Here is a 16,244-nt window from a genome sequence, read left to right as displayed (position 1 = left end):
TACTCACCACCTGAATCAGACCGCAAAATTTTAATGCCAGAAGAAAATTGAGTTTCAACATAAGCAGTAAATTGTTGAAAGACAGAGAAGACCTCAGATTTTAAGCGAAGAAAATAAATCCAAGTATACTTCGTATAATCATCAATGAACGTAACAAAGAATTTATAATTTGCATGAGAGATAACAGGAGAAATGCCCCACACATCACTATGAATCAAATCAAAACAACGTTCAGCAGGAGTACTATGAGAAGGAAAAGCAAGAGACTTACTTTTGCCTAATTTACACGTGGAACAATCAAAAGAGAGAAGAAAATTGATCTTTATTGCCCAACAAACCAGAGTTTATGACATGAGATAAAATAACGGAATTAGGATGACCTAACCGTTTGTGCCATACTTCACACTTATTGTTCACAGTGTTACAAGCAAATGAAATGACATCAGGAATGGAAAAATGTAAAGGAAATAAACGTCCAACTTTAGGCTCCCTCGCTAGTATCTTGCCCGACACCTGATCCTGTACAAGACAACCATCACGAGAAAAACGAACATCACAGTTGTTATCAACTAGTTGACCCACTGAAATAAGACTAGTAGAAAGCTGAGGAGAGACAAAAACATCTCTCACAGTGGAATCCATATCCCCAATAGCATGAATAGGTAACTGACTACCGTTAGCAATCTGAATGTGTGTCGATCCAGTATAAGGCCGAATATTGCTAAGTGTATCAGAAGAACTAGTCATGTGATTAGATGCACCCGAATCAACAAGCCATGAGGGAGAAAGGGAACCGTTACCTTGCAGCCCTAAGGCTGAAAAAGCTAAAAGAATCATCTGCTGAACCTTCTCAGTAGTAAGAGTAGATGAGTCATGAACGGGAGTAGCAGAAGGGGAACCCACCATAGCCTGATAAGCATGAGTCTGGCGATTTTGGGGACGTGTAGGACAATTTTTGATAATATGCCCAGGCTTCTTATAATAGTTGCAAGATTTCCGTGCACAATTATTAGCAATATGTCCGTATTCTTTGCAACTGAAACATTGAACTGTCCGCATGTCTCGTCCCTTGCCTTTTCCATGAGCAGCATAAGCAACAGTAGTGGGTATCATTGTGTCATGCTGATAAGTAGCCTGGGTGGCAAGACGCTACTCCTCACGAAGTAATTCCCCAAAACAAATATCCAAAGACGGCACAGGAGCACAATTCATCAAATTAGAGCGAGTGACCTCGAATTCAGGACGTAACTTCATTAAAAATTGATCGCGCTTGCTTTGCGCATGAACTTCCTGCACAACAGAGAGAGACTCTTCTGGTACCTTGGCATAAATTATGTCAGTAAATTCTCCCCAAAGATTATTAAATCCAGAAAAATAATCTTGAATGGAGAGATTGCCCTGAGTGTAACTAGCAATTTCATACTCTAACTGAGACCGTCGAGCAGTATGGTCCTGATTATACACCTTTTTCAAATAGTCCCACATAGATTTAGCAGTTTTATAAGGTCTCAAATTAAGAACAATCAGAGGATCAACCGATGCTAAAATCCATGTCATCACCCTAGCATCTTTGATCTGCCACTGAGCTAATTTAGGAAGCTCAGTAGGAGCCGGATTACTCCCATCAATATGATCCCATAACTCCTTTCCCATAACAAATAAACAAAATTGAAATTCCCATGTAGAATAATTTTTACCCGTAAATTTCACGGTAAAAGACTCGGAAGACATGAGACCCGTAAAAAAATAAGTGCACGACGAATTAAAAATAGTACCTGACCAACCAAAAAATTGCTGACAATCCAAAAGAAATAAAGGAGCTGCCGAAAGCTGCAGAAATAAGTGCTGCCGAGACCAAAAAAATTCAAGAATCTGCTGCCGACACCAACCCACAAAGCCGAAAATAAAAGAGACTAAAAAAGGCAACAGAAATGCACAGAACAGCAACGAAAAAGGGCACAGAAAGTGCCGACCAGGAGCATGGAACAAGACCCACACAACAGGAAGCCGAGAGCCACAGAAAAAACACTGAACCCACAACCAGACTGCACCGAAAAAACACCCAGAGAGAACCGAATCACTAGAACAGCAACCAAAGACAGCACAGATGCTGCCGATAGGACCAAATCACCAGAACAGCAGCCAAAGACAGCACAGATGCCGCCGATAATGCCAAAAGGAAAAGCCCGAAAGAAAAAAAATGTAAGACTAATAACCTGCTCTTGATACCATGTCAAATTGGCTTGAATACCTCATTGTGAGGATTTCTTATCATTATAAAGGCACCAAAGTGCAAGATACACGGCTAGAATTAAGCCTGGATTACAGTAAATAAAATCTGTCTATGTATGGAAACTAGCCCTCTGTACAGATTCTACGTAAATAAATATATACAAGTGTCTAAAGCTAAATAAGGAAACACAGAGCATATCACGCTAACATCATGTACGTCTTCATGCAGTTTAGTTATTGTTCAATTATATTATGTCATATTTGAAGTTATGCTATATCATATGTGAAGTTATGTTATGTCATATGTGAAATTATGCTAGCTTTATATCAAGTTATGTTATATTTTATGTTAGTTATGCTATGTCATATGTGAAATTATAATGTCATATATGAAGTTATGTTATGCTTTATGTGAAGTTATGTTATGTCATATGTGAAGTTATCTTATGTCATGTGAAGTTATGATATGCTTTATGTCAAGTTATGCAATGCTTACTTATGATTGTGATTATACATTCATTTTTTTTTTTTTTTTGCAATGCATGCATCATTAACTAATGTGGAGGTTTTCTGTTAAGTTGCTGATATTTGTAATTTCACTGTGGTAATTCCAATTACCAATTCTCCCTAAGTGGTAGATCTTGTTATAGGACCTAAAAAGGAACCAAGAATTGACCAATTAGATACGGTCGACTAAGCGATGGTATGACATCGATGATAGCATAGTAGTTAACTTAGGTTACTACTTGTACTTATGGAGTTGAATCTCTATTACTCTTTTAATCACAACCATTTTGAAATAGCATTGCGCTATAAGTTGTTTAGTATGTCATTATGTAAGTATGTTTCGAGTATTTGATATATTTTTAGTTTGATGTATAATATTGCTAAAGAAAAATAAAATTATCCGCTACGAATATTGTATATTGCTATATGCATATTACGAACATTGCATCTTATATATCATGAAATAGGGTAGATAACATTATGTTTCATGTCTCGACATTTCAAATGTTCGTCCGATCCCAAGTGAAATTTGGGGACATCACAATTTGATTGGTCAAATGAAATAGAGTTTTTGCTTAGGTGGCATGATCTCACACTTTGATTCCTTTAAATCCATTAAATGTTCCTCATAGTGTCAAGTGTCTAATACTATTCACTGTGTGGCTAAGATCTTATTTAAATAAAACTTCTCTAAATTAATTTGGACATTTCATCCTGTAATTTTGAAAACACTGCACTTGATTTGCTTATCAAGGTAACTATTCACTTCAAAAAAGTGAATAATACACATGTTAATAACACTCCATAAAAATTTCAGATCAAAATCTGTTCATTAGCTTGGTCAAAAGCTCTAAAATATAACACTCAATTTATCGCCACAAATGACCTTTATGAGTTAAAATAACTTTTGACTGATCAAATGACCGAAAAAAAAAAAAAAAAAGATATCTAGGAAAATTAGATTAAAAAAGAAATAACTTTCATGAATGAAACTTTAAAAAAAAAAAAAAAAAAAAAAAAACCAAAGCATTAAGGTGTGGAGAAAAAAGTTCTTTAACTCCACCCTAGTGCGTTCCTTGTCCTCAAAGAGCGGCATTCATTTCCAACCAAATACACCACATGATACACAATGGGATAATCTTCCATACTTTGATGACAACCTTATATCTTCCTTCAACAACCCAACAAATCCACCACTCTCGCAGGCATAACCCAAGCAACTTCAACCCTGTGAAAAATCTCATCCCACAACTCCTTTATATTACCTCACAATGCAATAAAAAGTGATCCACAGATTCTCTATTTTTTTTAACATAAAAAACACCAATCCATAACTACACAACCCCTCTTCCTCAGATTGTCTGTGGTCAAGATCTTTCCAAGAGCGGCATTTGATACAAAGAAGGAAACTTTGGAAGGCACACATGTCCTCTAAATGTTATTCCAAGGAAACTTGGGATGGTCGTGTTGTCAAAATTTGATAGTACCTTCTAATAGTACATTTCTTGTGGTTATTAGACCTCCATTTCAATTAATCATGCTGTGTCACAAGAGGCCCCATGGAATAGGTACTTCCCAATCGTGGAAATCCCTAATAAAAAGAATATTCCCCTGATAAGAACCATGAGAGAGTAGTCACATATTTGCTACTGAAGCCTCCCTATTAGTAGCAATACAATAGAGAACCGAAAAGGCTCTTTCCAAGGCATGCTCTCCGCCAAAAACTGATTCGGTTTCCCTCTCCTGCTACAAAACGAGTATGATTTTCAAAGCAAGACCACCCCCTCCTTAAAAACTTCCATAATCTCACTCCATGCCCCCCTCTCACTTCGTTGGAGCACCAACCACCCCAAGCAGTTCCATGTCTAGCATCGATAACTTCCTTCCACAATGATCTCCCCTCTAAATGATATCTCCAAAGTCATTTGCCCAATAAAACTTTATTAAAAGTTCTCAAGTCACACACTCCCAACCCCCCATGAGCCACTGGATCACAAACTGTCTTTCATCTAACCAGGTAAAATTTCTTCTCCTCCCCCAAGCCCCCCTATAGAAACGCCCTGAAGAGTTTTTCAATCCTATTCCCCACCCTTACCGGCAAAGGAAACAAAGATAAAAAATACGTGGGAAGATTAAGTAGAATGCTCTTAATAAGTGTGAGACGACTCACTTTCGATAAATACACCCGTTTCCAACTAGCCAATCTTTTTTCTATCTTCTCCACCGCCCCATCCCAAATAGCTCTAGCCTTAAAAGTTGCTCCCAATGAGAGACCCACATACTTTAGAGGCAAGGAAGACACCTTACAATCCAGTAGGCTTGCTAAATTGAGTATATTTGAAACCACACCCACTAGAACCAACTCGAACTAGCCAAGATTCACCTTAAGCTCTGACACTGCTTCAAAGCAAAGTAACAATGCACTTTGAATCTGGCTAATATCCACTTCACAAAACAATAAAGTATTGTCTGCAAATAAAAGGTGTGTGAGGATAATCGAGCCACAAGAACCATGGCCCACCTGAAAACCAGATATGAGCCGTCCACTCACCGCAGCCTGTACTATCCGGCTAAGGGCCCCCATAACTATAACAATCAGAAGAGAAGATAGAGGGTCTTCTTGCCACAAACCCCAAGAACTATAAAAAAATAAATAAAAAAAATAAAAAAAATCAGCAGGTGTACCCTTGACTATAACTGAAAACCGAACGATAGAAAAACAATGACGCATCCAAGCAATCTATCTATCACCAAAACCGCACCTCCTAAGTAGATATAAGAGGAATTCTCAATTCACATGATCGTATGCATTTTCCATGTCGAGCTTGCAAAGAATCCCTAATCTTCCCTCTCTCAATCTATGGTCCAAACACTCATTTGCAATTAGTACCGAGTTAAAAATTTATTTCCCACGAACGAATGCATTTTGAGGCTTAGAAATAATATGATCCAACATAGAACTTAACCAATTGGCTAGCACCTTAGAAATAATTTTGTAAACGCCACTAACCAAGCTTATCAGGCAAAAATCCTCTATAATCAAAGCCCCGTTTTTCTTGGGAATGAGAGCAACAAACTTTGTATTAAGGGATTTTTCTAACTTTTGAAATGTGTGAAATTCCTTAAAGACATGCAATAACATCATTTTTTACAATGTCCCAACAAGTATGAAAGAAACCCATTGAAAAACCATCCGGCCCTGGCTCTCTGTCCTTGGCCATACCAGAGATGACCTTGTAGATCTCATCTTTCCTCAAAAGTTCTCTTCAAAACACATGCGCTCTAAGAATCAATAGCCTCATAGGATAAGCCCTCCAACTTTGGCCTCCAATCAGCCGATTCTGTGAGAATAAACTCATAATAATTCACAATGTGATTTTCTAATTCAGGAGGAGAGGATAACACCTGAGAACCTGAATGTAGAACCTCAATAGCGTTACTGCGCGGATATGAATTGGCCACTTTATAAAAGAACTTCGTATACTTATCTCATTCTTTCAACCAAAGGGCCCTGAATTTTGACGCTAATAAATCTCATCCGACAACAAGACTCTCCAAATTTGCCATAATCGCGCCCTTCCTCACATGCACCTCCTCCGAAGTATCTCTCAATAGTTCCCTTTCCTCTAACTTTTGCAATTCCTCCAAAAGGTTATTCTTCTGGTTGTTAATGTGGCCATAAGCTTCCAAGTTCCACTTCATCAAGTCTAATTTCAAAGCTTTCAACTTGCCTGCAAGAATAAAACTTGGAGTATCAATAAACTGATACGATGACCTCCAAGCGTGCATCATCTCTACAAACCCCTCCGCAGCAAGCCACATGTTTTCAAACTTGAAGTACCGGCGTCCATTGTGAATGCCCTCACAATCTAATAAAATAGAAAAATGATCTGAACTGACTTGAGCTAACCGTTTCTGACATACCTCTGGAAAGTGGGCTTCCCATGAGGGGGATACCAAAAATCTATCCAATTTTGACCAAACCCGTCCGTTTGATCATGTGCACTCTCCTCCAACTAGTGGAAGTTCCATGAGGTCTAAATAAAAAATGAGCTCTAAAAACTCATCCATAGCCCCAAAATTTCGATAACGTCCCAATCGCTCACTAGGAAAACGAGTAATATTAAAATCACCCCACATACACCACAACACCTCCCAAAAAGAAAATAATCCCGCCAACTCCTCCCATAACCTCCTCCTATCCCTATCCACATTAGGACCATAAATGCTTACAAATGCTCATTCCCAACCGTCAACAACATTTTTGAATAATGACACTACCATGTATTCCCTGATACATTCCTCACTCGCCTTTACTACTCTTTTGTCCCACATTAATAACACTTCACCTGAGGCACCCAAAGAGGCCAAGTATGACCAGCCCACGTATGGACACCCCCATAAACTCTGCACAATACTTCTGTCAATGTACCGCAACTTTATTTCTTACAAACACACATCACCCTTCCACATTCACAATAATGATTTGATACGAAGGCGCTTATTGCAATCATTATGCCCCCGCACATTCTAAGTAATGATTTTAGGTTGCATGTAAACGACTATTGCCCCTCCCTTTCAATCTATCCCTTCCTTCACATCATATTTTATAGAACAAGTAAGCCTTTTAAGTTCCCTATCCCTCTTTGTGGTTGATTTCGAATGGCTATCTTCGATTGCCACTAGAAGAACCCTGAATTGTTCTATGTAACCTCCAGTAGAGATCCCAATAATGGCTTGTATTTCCTCCACCTTCTTGAACACCCAAGAAAAGGAACCACTCCCTAATAAAGGACTAGAAGGAAGAGTACAAAAAGGGGTTATCACAACCCCATCCCCACCCAAACAGTCACTATCAATCAAAGCCAACTGCATATTCAAGGTAGAATCTGAGACTAAGAAAACAGATTTACCTCTAGGTGCCAAAAGATATTCAGATACCCTACTGCCATCTCTCAAACTTTTCCCCTCAACTCCACCCAGTTCATGGACTAAAAGTCCATCCCCCACACTTTTCCCCTCAAAACCACCTAGACCACGACTTACAAGACCTATCGGCGACCCTGAAAGCAAAGGGCTCCCCTCCGACAATTCAGATGGCCCAGAGGGGATGGCAGTGACTTCATCCACCTCCAACGACATTTTTTGTTCTATCTCTATCAATAGAGAACTTGCCGACAACGAGTCGACCCAACCCAAACTCGATTCTAAACCTCTAGGCTCTTCCGACACACTATACAACATCCTGAAACTCACCGGCGAAGCTACCTCCTTCGGAAAAATCCTCTCACCCATATCCAACAGTGGTGATTGAGTCCCACTTGGATCTGATCCACCATACCCACTTGGATCTAAACCATTAAGCTTCACCGCCGCACCATCCTCCATCCCACAGCTCGCCGGTGACACCACCACCTTCACCCGTGCCCCCTGAACCATCGTCGACGGTGGACGCTGAGGCCCACTCGACAATGAAGGATCATCGGTGCACGAAACAAAGGTTCAGAGCCTCAAATCTGCATGGAGCCTGTTGCTCGATAGGCTGGGCCTATTGCTCGAAAGGCCTCTTGTTACCTTTAGGCCCATCAAAAGCCAGGCCCTTACCTTTTTGAATTAAAACGTTGTGGGCCAACCCACTACACAGGCCTTCGAGTTGACCCAGAAATGCATCACTCTTCCCACCCTGCGTGCAACACTCTGCTCAATGCATCATTTTAAGAGAACCAAGTTAAACTGTAATGAGCTCACTTGCTTCTCCATCTCTGTGACTGCATGCATCAGTGTTTCCATTTTTTGCCCCAACATACCCCTGCCATCCTCTCCACAAAACTGATCTTTTCCCACAAAAGAAAGATCTCCTGCCATCTCTACATTTTTCAGAGCTCGAGAAAGCACATCCTTGTATGACAGAGGTAGGTATCCCTACGATAGAGGAAGAGATGGCCCTGCATGTCTTCCTCTGTTTTTCCCCCCCGAACCAGAGGTTGTTGCCGATAACTTCTGCAGCAATTCCACAAAGTTCTTCCAGTCTACCCCATTTCTCCTTTGTGGTATCACTATCAAATCACGACGCTTTATACCTTCCTTAACCATGGCAGCCAGCCACCCCAAAGATACTTGATCAAAAGAGATGTAGCTCACAGCTCGACAGCTACTCTCTGTGCATCTCCACCACCTTTCATTAACCTTCTTAAACTCAAAGCACTTCTGGTTTATAATAACGTTCTTAATAAGCCCCATCACTAAAAAAAATTGATTCTAAATCAATAACACCAACAGGACTTACGACTACAGAACACCATCCATCATTAACAGGACTTTAGCACCATTGTTTTTTCTCACGTGTACAGAGAGAAAACAAGAGAGAGAAAAGACAGCACGTCAAATGTTGTATGTCATGTTAAGTATGCAATTTGTTACATGTTTATCATGTCATGTAATATTCACTGTTGCAAATATGTCATGTTAAGTATGTTGTCTATTATATATTATACCATATTATAAAATATTGTCTTACATATTATGTCATATAACGAAATGTTTCTATTTCAAATAAGTCATGTTTCTCAAATTACATTCAAGTCAATTATGTTTAGGATACTTGCGATGTAATCACTATGATTGTCCGAGTATCTCCTTTTGTAATTCACATGAAGTACTTCTGGCAAAATTAGTTTGATTGTAAGAATTCAGTTATCAGTTAATTTATACTACAGTCAAGGATGATGCGTAATGCCTGGTACTGCAGTCAAAACTATGTGTTGCCAAGTACTTAGGTAAATGAATATAATCTGCCATACTACAGAATGATGAATCAGTTAAGTTATATTACGGCCATGGATAAAAAGCGTTGTCTGATACTATAGTCAAAGCTATGTGCTGCCGAGTACTAAGGTGAATAAGATAATATGCTGTACTACAAAAGAATGATATGCATTATATAGTACTGCAGTACCAAATGGTAGATCTAGTTACAGGACTTGAAAGAGAACCAGGAATCGACTAACTATACATTTATGTATGAAGTATGTTTTAAATATTTGAAATATTTTTGATTTAGTGCATAGTATTGTTAAAGAAAAAAATTATCTACTGCAAATATTACGTAATGTTAAATACATGATAAGAATATTGTATTTTATATGTAACAGCCCGCTAAAAATTTAATGATAGAATTTCTATAGAATTGAGGAACATTATGAACACTCCATAAGTTTTCACAAATCGACTAATCGCAAAGGTTTTAATCTGTCTACATAATCAGTGTTATCACTCACTATGGTACCAGAAATGCAATTTTAATTATTTGAGATAGTTAGAAGTGTCAGAATATGTTATGGTCTACGCCACTAAATTCAGTTGAATATTTATGATTTTATGGCGCAATAATTCAATTTCATAATTTCGAGCGAAACGCATGATCGAAACTATGAATTTATTTTTATGGGCACTTTAACATTGAGTCTTGGTAAACGATTTTCACTGTAAGTTAATATGAATATTTAGAATTTTTTAGTACTAAGTTTATTATGCTTTTCTTGTAGTGAATAGTAACCTCGATAAGAATACTAAGTACAGTATTTTCAAAATCACAGTGTGGAATATCTAAATTAAGTTAGAGAAATTTTATTTGGACACTTAGCAAATATTAACCACATAGTATTAGATACTTGGCACAAAGAAGAACCATTAGATGGATTTGTGAGGGAAATCAATGTGTGAGATCATGCTACCTAAGCAAAACTTTTTTTCATCTGATCAACCAAATTGTCTAGATCAAATAGAGTTTCAACCCTAGTAAAACCCTAAATGGTTGGAATCCAATTAAAACCCCAAAATCTTGGTTGAAGTCGAAACCCTAAACGGTTTCCCCAAACCCTAAATTGGCCTTCAAACACTTTTTGATCCAATTTCTAGCATTGTATTTAATCACTTGATTAAATCATTTCCACATGTTATCAACTTCTCAAATTCTTGTTATGACATCATTATCCAACCTTTTAAATTTTGAAAATTTGATTGGACCAAGAAGAATTAAATTTGAACTTGATAGCATCTCAAACCCTAACCAAACCCTCTTTAAACCCCAAATTGAAGGCCACTTAGTTGAGGCCACCAAGACCCACGAATTTGCCCCCCACTAATCTTCATTTTATGTCATATAGACACCTCCAATCAAGGGGTTCATATATTCCTCCTTCAGATGTGACGCCCCCAAATCCCCACGCACGGACACGGAGAAATCGAGACGTCCGGATGATGACATCACGGGTCACCACCCTAACGACGTGTGTCAAGTGTGTGCAAAGGCAACAAATGTGCACGAATGAACACGCAGCGGATAACGAAAGTCATATAACTAAGTACCAGAATTTTCTTAATATAATACAAGCTGTTTAAAACATACATAATTAAAATATTACAAAAACACAAATATAGTTTTAAACCAAATTATAAAGCATAACTTCGACATCAAAACTCCGGTGGAAGAAAAGCAACGTAACAGTGTAATTTACACTGTCGCCGTGGGTAATAAATTACCCATTTTCGAACGGGGACAAACCAAGGCACGAAATTGATAGGGAATGGTCTTGAGATATTTATGAAGCTAAAGGAAACGAGTTTTGGCCGTGGGTGGTGGTGGAAATGGCGGTCGAAGGCCAAAAAGGGGCTGAACGGAGTTGAGCTCGTGGGAGCTGCTCCGGCAACGGATCGAGGCCGAAAATGAGTGGTTTAGGTCGGCAAGAGGTAGGGGAAGAAGCTGTGAAAAGATGGTGGCCGGAGGTGGTGCGACGGCGCCGGAATCGGTGAAAAACCATATGGCTTGGAGGAGCTCGTGGTGGCTAACGGTGGCTCGGATGGAGGTGAAACTTGGTGGGGATGTTCACCGGTGAGAGGGGAAGAAAACTGGGTGGGTGGTGTAGGCCACGCCGCCGGCGAGCGGCGGTTCTGGGCTGCGAAAGCAACCAGCGACAAGGGCAAAAACAGAGCAGGTGCAGCGACTTCCGGCGGCTCTCGAAAGCTAACGGCTGGTCCGATGGCTCTGAAAATTGGTGGGGATGATCTCTGGTGGAAGGGGAAGAGAATGGTGGTGACGGTGCACTAAACGGTGGCCGGACGGCGGAGAACTGACCGGTCAAAGTGGCGGCGACGGGAATGAGAAAAGGGGCAGCTATGCGTACGTGGGAGAGAAAGGAGAAGAAAGAAGAAGAAGAGAAAGAAAAAGAAAGAAAAAGAAGGAAAAGAAAAGGAAAAAGGGAAAAAGAAAAAGAGGAAAGAAAAGAAATGAGGTCCAATCCTCACTCCGAAGACCAGAAACCGATCCGCCGAAAACGATATTAAAAACTGCAAAACGACTAAAATAAATTAAACACAACATCAAATAAATTAAAACCAATTTAAAATACATTAATTTAAAATAAATAAACCAATATATTAATTAAAATAAAAACAACAGTTCAGTGAAAATACACGTAAAAGCGGGTCATCACATCAGAAGTCTTGAGTGTGCAAGACACACTTTCTTCCCTTTTATCACTTCTTCAGTCATTTCTTAGAGAGACCCAAAAAAGCTATCTCGAGTAGATTTCTGGATCTTTTTGCGTGGAGATTTTCTACCATTTGTAGGTATTTTCACACAATTACTCCTTCATAAAAGTTGTTCCTATTTGAGTATAGTTTCCGTAAATATATTATTCTCATCATTTCATGGTCATTTGTTCGGCCAAAAGTATGTTTAACCATGGAAAGGTCATTCTGGGCTTAAAATTGAAGAGTATGTTATATTTTGAAATTTTTGACCAAGTTAATGGATATATCTTGGTCCGAAAATTTTATGAAGTGTTGTTAGAATATTTTTATAAGTTTCAATTGAGGTTTTGTTGTATGAATAAAGTTTTTTATGATAGATTTTCTTAAATTTAGAAACTTGAAAACTGGAAGTGGAAAAATAGATTTTGTTTGGAGAAAGTTTGAATATTTCGTTGTTTCATCTTACTCTAAAGACTTTGATATTTTTATATGATGATCCTAAGTCTCTTATATTCATATTATGATATTATTTTGAATATATTTAGTATTATTTTCAAAGAACTGATTCTTCTATATAAGAGGATTTCGGTTAGGCCTAAAATTTACTTTTTTGGATTAGATCCATGTTTTATTAATTTTTAGCTATGTGATTTTAAGTTTAATGGTTGGATATTCTTTAGGACATATTTTTAAACCATGTGATGCTTTATTTCGAAGATCTCACATTCTTAGGTCATTGATCAAGAGATTTATCAAAACCAGTTGAGGAAAAAGTTTCTGTTTTTAGACTAAATGTAAAACCAAAAACTCCAAGTGTTATTTTGTGATTTTGATAAATTTAGTATAATGATTTAAAGCATGGTTGATCTTAGGATGATGTTATGAATATATTATAAGTAAGATTTGTTTTTTTTTTTTTTTTTTTGAAATTCTTGGAGATGTTTTGATTTAGGGTCAAAACTTGTGATTCAAGTGTTTGGATCTATTTACAAAAAGTTTGGTGTTGATTATTAGCTTTTCTAAATGTATGGTTTTAAACTTAGGATAGGAAGATCCTTGTTGCAAAATTTTGGGTTAAGCATGAGTTTTGAAGTTAGAAATGGTTTATGGATGTTTCAACCATAGTGTGTTTTCTATAGTTGTGATTTATTTTAAATTTTTCTGAATTGATATTTAAGTTTATGACAAAATTTACATGAGAAATGTAAATTTTAGAAATTTTTGTAATTAAAATGTAAAATCCTTAAGTTATGAATAAAAATGTCTTTTTTTTCACATTTAGAGGGTAAAATGATTATTTTACTCTAAGTTGTCTCTTTTACACATTTCTAATTGTTAGTAATTAAATGTATAACTTTTAGAATACCTTGTTACAGTTCCTCGTGTTTCGCGCTTTATTCTCGTAGAACACGACGATCGAGGTAATTTAGGTTCTAACTTACTATCAGTTTATTGTGTACGTATAATGGGTAAAGGAAATACAATTTATGTATGTATGTTATCATATATGTCATTTTATGCCACGTCATTACATGTTTATCTGTTATGCATGATTGATTCTATCACGAATATTTATCTGTTACACAATCTATATGTCACGTATTGCTATATGTTATAAGTATGCCACATGTTACATGTATGTCATATCATATAATATTTACCATTTGCAAGTATATCATGTTAAGTAAATGAGTTAGATTAAGTTTATGTTAAATAAAGTTTCAGATCATGTTCATTCTAAATTATTCATGTCAATCACAACTCTAAATGCTAGGATGGGTAAGTATCCTAGTAGAACTCCTTTGTTCACGTTGGAGTGTCTAAATAGGTGTGAAATTTCCCGAGTTGACGAAGTACAGTCAACAGGTTGCGAATGGGGCTTGACTAGCTGGTCACCGAAGCGCGCCAGGCACTAACGCCGATAGAGCCGTGTTTTATTTTATGTGTGTTCACAGTAAGTGTAGCACAAACAATTCATGGAGCCACAACTGTGAAGCATGAAGTATGGGACCACAACAACTATGGAGCATACACTACGTGAGACAGCAATTGTGACACATAGAATACATTGAGTTATAATAACTGTAGAATACGTATTAATGCACTTACAGTTAGTGTAGATACCTGTGTTGTGATGCAATAATCGGCAGGGACACACGGCTCAAGGGGACCCGTGTAATACCCATATGATCACGTTATTAATTAAATCTATTATACAAGATTCCAAGTTCATGTCAAGAAGTTAAGAATAAGCAATATGTTACGATCAAGAATAATACGCGCTGCTTGGTACTATAGTCAAGGCTATGTGCTGCCAAGTACTATGGTGAAGGAGTATAATCTGTCGTACTACAGAAGGATGATACGCATTGCCTGATACTGCGGTTAAGGCTATGCGCTGTCGAGTATTACGGTGAAGGAGTATAATCTGCTGTCATGCTATGCTCAAGTTCATGTTCATGTTATGTCCATGTTCACATTAAGTTTCAAGTTCATGTTCATATCATGTTTATGTTATGTTCAAACTCACGTTTATGTTATGTTATGTTCATATTCACGTTAAGTTTCAAGTTCATTTTCATATCATATTATATTCACGTTTATGTTATGTTCAAGTTCATGTTTATGTTATATTATGTTCATCTTCATGTTATGTTTCAAGTTCACGTTCATGTCATGTTATATTCAAGTTCACATCCATGTTATGTTATGTTCATGTTCACATTATATTTCAAGTTCACGTTTATGTCATGTTATGCTTAGGTTTATGTTCAGTTCAAGTTCATGTTTATGTTATGTATGTTCACGTTCATGTTATGTTTCAAGTCCATGTTATGTTTCAAGTTTACGTTCATGTTATGTTGCTAGCCCATGTTATATTTTAAGTTCAAGTTCATGTTATGTCATGTCAAGTTCAGTTCACGTTTCAGTTCAGATTATGTCAGTTATGCTATAATATATGTCAAGTTATGATATGCTTACTTACAACTTTAATTATGCATTCATGCTTTTACTGTCATGCATGCATCTTTAACCAGTGTGGAAGTTTCCTGTTAACTTACTGAAATTTGTAATCAAATCTCACCGTGGTAGTCTAACTACCATTCCTCCCAAAATGGTAGACAATGTGTCAGGATCAAAGCAGGGAGCGGACATTGGTAGACTAAAGGAGGTTGATTAGACGCCGCAGACACAACACGGAGCTTACAGCTTCCATGGTTAGTTTTTGGATAGTATGCTGGTCTCGTTAGTCGAGTTACTCAAGTTACTCGACGAACTTCCTCAATAGTATATTTTAGTAATGTAAATATGGAGTCTGACCTCTTATATTTTTGATATTACAGTTTTCTGAGATTTGTACTAAAATCATAGATGTTTATTTTTGTTAAGTATGCTTGAATTATGATTTAACTATTTGAGACATTATAAGTTTGATGCATATTTTGCTCCAAAAAAATAATTATCCGCTGCGAATATTGCATAATGCTAGATACATGTTAGGAACATTGCATCTTATATGTCATGAACGGGGGCAGGTAACCTTATGTTGCATGTCCCAACGTTTTGGATGTCCGTCCAATCCCAAACGGAATCTGGGGGCATCACACTATGTCATGAATGAGGACAGGTAACCTTGTGTTGCATGTCCCAACGTTTTGGATGTCCGTCCAATCCCAAACGGAATCTGGGGGCATCACACTATGCCATGAATGAGGACAGGTAACCTTGTGTTACATGTCTCAAAGATTCAAATGTCCATCTGATCCAAAGCAGAATTTGGGGGCATTAGAGCTAAGATCTTGCCTAGTATCCAAATAAAACATCTTTTACCTAATTTGGATATTCCAGTGCTAGGTGCGCTTATCGAGGTTACCATTCTTTTCGTGAACTATAAACCTAAATATTCATATAAACTTAACAGTGCAATCATTTATCGAAATTAAACCCTGAAGTGCTCCTAAAAATAAAAACAA

General features: G+C 37.5%; 1 protein-coding gene across 1 annotated transcript; it reads right to left on the bottom strand.

Annotated features, from left to right (window-relative positions):
* Positions 1-304: 304 nt before the first annotated feature.
* LOC122300121 lies at positions 305-14,436 on the bottom strand. Its single transcript, XM_043110539.1, has 2 exons — positions 14,395-14,436; positions 305-1,830 (listed from the first exon to the last, which is right to left on the bottom strand). Exon 2 carries the CDS (start codon positions 1,729-1,731, stop codon positions 1,150-1,152), a length of 582 nt encoding a protein of 193 aa, XP_042966473.1. The 5' UTR covers positions 1,732-1,830; positions 14,395-14,436; the 3' UTR covers positions 305-1,149.
* Between the last annotated feature and the right edge of the window lie 1,808 nt (positions 14,437-16,244).

Source organism: Carya illinoinensis, chromosome 2 (assembly GCF_018687715.1).
Source record: "Carya illinoinensis cultivar Pawnee chromosome 2, C.illinoinensisPawnee_v1, whole genome shotgun sequence".
Classification (NCBI taxonomy): domain Eukaryota; kingdom Viridiplantae; phylum Streptophyta; class Magnoliopsida; order Fagales; family Juglandaceae; genus Carya; species Carya illinoinensis.
Note: the sequence above shows the minus strand (reverse complement) of the source record. Positions and strands in the feature narration are given on the sequence as shown.